At 36.3% G+C, this 6410-nt stretch overlaps 1 protein-coding gene across 1 annotated transcript; it reads right to left on the reverse strand.

Annotated features, from left to right (window-relative positions):
• Window positions 1-1143: 1143 nt before the first annotated feature.
• On the reverse strand, window positions 1144-6039 carry LOC107670093 (ras-related protein Rab-38). The gene is given in 3 exon segments (XM_074186947.1): window positions 1144-1658; window positions 3776-4056; window positions 5688-6039. Coding segments are annotated over 3 exon segments (636 nt in total). The 5' UTR covers window positions 5890-6039; the 3' UTR covers window positions 1144-1505.
• Between the last annotated feature and the right edge of the window lie 371 nt (window positions 6040-6410).

Here is a 6410-nt window from a genome sequence, read left to right on the forward strand (position 1 = left end):
TAGATCAAAAGGGTGCTTCTACTAAATACTGAGCAAAGGGTCTGAATACTTAGGACCATGTGATATTTCAGTTTTTCTTTTTTAATAAATCTGCAAAAATGTCAACAATTCTGTGTTTTTCTGTCAATATGGGGTGCTGTGTGTACATTAATGAGGAAAAAAATTAACTTAAATGATTTTAGCAAATGGCTGCAATATAACAAAGAGTGAAAAATTTAAGGGGGTCTGAATACTTTCCGTACCCACTGTATATTAGTGTTTTGTTTTTTTAGGCTTTTATTTTATTTTTTTCCTTTTATTGTTTCTCTAGTGCTTAAATGCTTTGTGTCATTGTTGTCTGTTTCTTTTAGCCTTGTAAAGCACTTTGGTCAACACTAATTGTTTTTAAATGTGCTATACAAATAAACTTGTATTGTATTGTATTGTATTAATTGATGAAGTCATGGCATTTTATGTTACATGCATTGCAAAAATGCCTAAGTATTTTCTAAGTTGTTTTCTAATACAAATATCTAAACATCTTTAAATCAAGATACATTCACTTGAGAAGCAAACTGAACATATGAAATCTTGTTTTCTGAGAAACTGAACAAAATGAAGTGAGTTCATGTTTAAAACAAGAACAAATATCTGCAATGGAAACAAAGCTTGTTTTCCCTTTGAATTGAGTTGATTTTTCTGAGACCATTGGCAGACATTTGTTCTTCTGAAATACTCTTCAGACATTAGCACTGGAAAACAAGCACTTTTTGCAGTGTGAAGGTACAGTAAAAGTTACATACCATATTTCTAGTGAGCTATTTATGCTTTTTTTTGTGAAATTAAAGTAACTATTTTCACATTTTGAAGTGTTGCGAATACAAGACATTTACATTTAGACACCATATTAACGCATTTCTTACATTTTCTTTACTTGGTCTTAAAAGGTCTTACATTTACTTTCAGAAAACCTGCAGAAACCCTGTTTTAGAAACATCTGCAACTGCATGTACCAAAAATATTCAAATTCATTCATATGTTTAAGACCTGCATACATAATTCATGAACATCTAGACTTAAAAGGAAAAAAAAAAAACATGGAAAACGTTAAGTTTCGTTCTGCTCAGTGGGCAAAAATAAAACATTTTTAATTTGTTGGTTTTGCTTATTCAACCCATTTCTGTTAGGCAGTAAAAATATGAACGATAATAAAATGAAAGAATGGATGGTTAAATACAGCATTGGCCTTTTGGGGTTTTGATTCTGCAGGAACCTGAAGTTCTCGTGAAGTTCTGCAGATGGATTTCTCACCACTGTCTCTTTCTCTTAAAACATTTTCTGCTCTGCAGAGTGTTCGATAAGTCTTGTTACCATGGAAACAGACACGGTCGCCTCTCCGGCACTGACACAGATAAACAGAGACGACTGGAGATGTGAATGAGATGAGAAGAGAAGACACGTGATGAAAAGACTTGAAAGAGCCAGGATGAGGTTGAATGGAGAAGCGCTCCCTCTGGAGATCTTCTTCAGGACCTGAAACACGCAGAGCAGGTTCCTCCGCAGCTGGACTCCTGCTGTGGCGAGATGGTGTCTGCAACCTCTGACTGCAGCAGATCATTCTCATTAGCTATAATGTGCTTCACCAGACAGTGCGCAGCCTCATCTATATTAATATTCTCCTGTAGAGAGAGAGAGAGAGAGAGAGAGAGAGAGAGAGAGAGAGAGAGATAGTACCTTTCCTGTCAGTGTTCACACACCTCGTCTCTGGCTGTGACTGCATTAATTAGCTTGTGAATATTCATGACGTACTGTAGCCGAAGGACTGATCTTCACACACAAACAAACCTGATTCACTACTGATTCACATAGCTCATCCAAAAAATGTTAATGCTGTTATCATTTTCTTCCTTGGAGCACAAAAGGAGAAATCTAACAGCTCGTCCACTTTGCATGCACTACTCTTCAGAAGGTTGGGGTCAGTAAGAGTTTATTCAGCGAGGACACATTAAATTGAGCAAAAGTGACAGTAAAGACATTTATAATGTTACGAAAGATTTCTATTCCAAATGAATGCTGTTCTTTTGAACTTACTATTTATCAAAAATCCTGAAAAATAAAATTTATGATAGTTTGCACAAAAAAATGAAGCAAGTTTTTACAGTATTTCTGATCAAATACCTGCAGTCTTGGTGAGCAGAAATTGAACCGACACAAGGCTTGTTTCTGCCATGGACTAAAAAATAAAAAAAAAAGGTAATTGCAACTTTTATCTCACAATTCTGACTTTTTGTGTTTGAGTTTATACCTCATAATTTTTAGTTTTTTCTGCAATGGAATAAAAAAAAAAAAAAAGGTAATTGAGACTTTATCTCCGAAATCAGTTTTTTTTCTTGTAACATCTTTCTTTCTAACATCTCTTTATTTTTTTTTAAATCAGAATTTGGAGAAAAAAGTCTGAATTGTACGAAACAAACTCAGTATTGTGAGAAAAAAAGTCAAAATTGTGAGATAAAAAGCTGCATTTACGTTTTTTTTGTTAATCACATGGCGGAAACAAGAATCCATTAATGATTGTGTGTCAAGTAGGGATGTAACGATTAACCGCGAGCCGGTTGAAAATCGATTCTAATATGTGACGATTCAAATCGGTTGAGATGCTAAAATCGCGATTCAATTAGGGGCAGGAGTTTATATGAATGTATGTCTGAGGGGAACTTACTGTCTTTAGAAAAGTTTAGATGGTATTTTTTCTTTTCCTCTTGCCTCTGTATAATGCATTTTAAAGTTAATAAGTTCAGCGCTGCTGTTTACAACGGAAACCAAGGAAACACTTAAAGCGCCACCTGCTGGCAGAGAGTGTATCTGCGTCTCATTGAGCTCGTCTGCTGTTTCGGTTTCATGCAGATATTTTTTTATGCATACACTCTCAGAAAAAAAAGGTACAGAAGCTGTCACTGGGGTGGTACCTTTTCAAAAGGCACACCTTTGTACCTAAAGAGTCCATATACGTAAAGTGTACACATTAGTACCTAAAAGGTACAAAAGTGTACCTTTTGAAAAGGTACTGCCCCAGTGACAGCTTCTGTACCTTTTTTTCTGAGAGTGTAGTTTCACAAAACTAAAGTCAAACCATTCTGCTTTTGCTTAAAATTTCGAAATTATACAATGTAATGTAATTTGGTTGCCTCTAATTTTAAATGAAATCACTTCATATAAACAAAATAAGTATTTGTCTGTGCTCTTTACTTTTATTTGTGTTACTTATTTATTTGATTTGGGGCTTGTTTTAAAATTTCAATTTAGTTTTGTTATTTACATTTACATTATATTTAAATTTTGTCATTTAGCAAACGCTTTTATCCAAAGCGACTAACAAATGAGGACAATAGAAGCAATCAAAAGAGCAATAATTTACAAGTGCTATATTAGTATATTATTATAGTGTTATATTTCAATTTCACAAAGAAACGTGCAGTATTTTGTCCAAGCAAAAATAAAAGGACACATTTAATTTATAATTTGTCTTAAATCTCATTTTGTTAAAAAAAAAAAAAGCGTGAATCGAATCGTGAAATCAAAATCGTGAATCGAATCGTGAGTTGAGTGAATCGTTACAGCCCTAGTGGCAAGTGTAAATGATTCTTTCAACCAATTAAACCGCAAACCAACAGAATGGAAACTAGATCATACTATGACCTTTCACTCGACCTTTTAACCTCTGTGCACATCACATTGAATATCTGAAGACTCTGCTGGTGATATGAAAGCAGTTTTTAAATGATAATTCATGATGTACCTTGGCTGAAGTTTCAAACCATCCCACAAAGCCGTTCTCCTGGCAGAACTGCTCCATTTTGATGCCATTGTTAGTGAGAACCTCTCTGCCCTGATCGCACTTGTTGGCAAGCAACACGGCCGCCATGTGTTTGCCGTTGGATAAACTCAACTTGGCGTCAAGATCCTCCTTCCACTTCGTCACCGCCTCGAATGTCGATGGCCGGGTGATGTCAAAAACGATGAAGGCTCCCATGGCCTCTCGATAATACACCCGCGTCATGTTCCCGAAACGCTCCTGGCCTGCAGAAGAAATTGAATCAGAACAAACCGCACAAGAGTCTCCTGTAAACACCAGCTATATAGGTCATGAACATACACACATTTCACCGTGACTTCATGGTGGTCATAGCAGAACACAAAGACAACAGTGAGAGGTTTATTTTCAGCTGAAGCCTTGGGTGAATGCGAGAGAATTTCAGTCTTTCTGCTTTTTCCGATCCACGTGATCGTACTTTGAGATTCTTGTACACAGTTCCAAGGGTCCGAACTAAAGCCTGGATATCGTTAATGAGGAAAAGCACATTCCAACGGCTCCACTGAGCTCCAGTGAAAAAACTTAAAGCTCAGTGCTCAGGATTAGTGTCAGAAGTTACTGGAGCAGTGGAGTGAAGACTGAGAAACTATGAAGAGAGCAATGGAAACCACCCAGCTAACAGAGAATGTTCTCAGAACTTTCTGGCAATGTTCTCTCAAAGTTATGAATAAACATTTTTTCAAGAACTTTTGTGGCCTTTAGTTGCATTCTAAACATGTTAGCACACAACCATTATTTGTACATTGTTCATGGAATGTTTTTTTTCTCTTCTTTCTGAAACATTGTAGTTGTACATATTTGAAATGTTGCAACTTGTTTCAGAATGTTCAGAGAATATTGATAAGTAACATTCCATAATGTTTGCAAAATTCTAAAATGGAATGTTCTCTTAATGTTTGCATAAACAAGAAAAAATGTAAACATTTTTAAAAAGTGGACCTTTTGAAATTTTTGAGAACATCCAGAAATAATTTCCTCATAACTTAATGGCAAAACGATCCCTGAACATATTTTTGTTAGCTGGGTAGTGCAGCAGCATGAGACGTCCTATAATAAATGAGTCCAACAGCTGAGAAATAAATAGTTGCCATTTACAACAAAAGATGGCATGTTTTCTTTACAATAAAAAGCTTTTCGATATTAAATGGAAAGACATTCAGTCATGTAAACGTTGAGTGCTTAAATAGCCTACCTCTATAATCGAGTTGATTTGGTTTTTTTTTTTCCTTGGGAACGATTAAACAAATCACGCTCCTCTCTGATGTCTCTGCTCATTTAATCTGTTAACAACGACGTTCCTGTTTTCCTTCTGCTTGGTTTAGGTGGAAATCTCCCTCACATGAGCGACGAACACATGACAGAGCAGAGCCAGCGCGCGTGAGGAACGTTATTCAAGAGAGACTGGAGAATAAAACAATGCGCCTTCGTAATTACATTACGGCATATTTGAATAAGTTTGGTTCACATAACATTATAAAGTTATATAAAGCCTTTATATAAACTATATATAAAATGTTATATATGAAATTGCAAAACTCTAGCCTATATGAATGGACTTTTTTTTGTCAGTTTTTAGTATCAAAAAGAAAACTAGAAAGCAATAAAATTGAATGATTTCTATCTATCTGCAAGTTATTCACAACTTTGTGACAAGTTGAGAGTAAAGAAAAATAACTAATAAAAATAAATAATACTACGCACGTCAATGTCTACGACTGTAGGCTACATATGACTATACAAATGAATGCATTTATAAAATTGTGTACCTATTATTTATTTAGTAACTTTAAAATCTTAGGCCCAGAAGAAATGTATATAAAAAATAAAAATAAATTACCGGCGATGTCCCAGAGTTGTAGTCGGACGGTCTCCTGGTCGAGGTTGAGAACTTTGAGCGCGAAATCCACGCCGATCGTCGCGCGGTAGTTCGTTGAGAAGTTCTGGTGCACGTAGCGCTTGATGGTGCTGGTTTTCCCCACACCCAGATCCCCGATCACCAGGATTTTATACAAGTGTTACTTCAGGTGATGGTTCTGCATGGCTGTGTGAGACGGAGCCGAACATGGACGCGTGTGATCCGCGGTCAGACTCTGAGGGAAGAAACAGAAACGCCCCGCGGAGAGAACAGCGCAACTTGTGACTCGTCAGTCGAGCATGAGACCAGAGACGGAGGGGCCTGTTGAAACTTCATCACCATGGTAAGTACAGATGTCGTAAAAGACCATAATTAAAACTACGGTTCGATTAAACAACAACAAAAAGCACCAAATACCACCGCTCTGAAGTGTAGTTACATGGTAGTAGGTGTGAGGATCACGCCCTCAACAACTGGCAAGTTTTCTTCACCAATTACGAAAATGTGCGAAGACTTAAGTGTAAGTCTTAGAAGTTTACACTGACTATCCAATATACCACAGTAACCATACTTGCTGCCTGTTAAACCTGATACTAAAGCAGTCATCAGTAAAACAAAAACGTTTATCTGTCTAAATGGGGACACAGACTTGGTTTGTTTTTATACAGAGGTAACTTAAGTTTCTGCATTGTTTAATGGGTTTTT

This window comes from Sinocyclocheilus anshuiensis, unplaced genomic scaffold (assembly GCF_001515605.1).
Source record: "Sinocyclocheilus anshuiensis isolate Anshui unplaced genomic scaffold, SAMN03320099.WGS_v1.1 scaffold48, whole genome shotgun sequence".
Taxonomy (NCBI): domain Eukaryota; kingdom Metazoa; phylum Chordata; class Actinopteri; order Cypriniformes; family Cyprinidae; genus Sinocyclocheilus; species Sinocyclocheilus anshuiensis.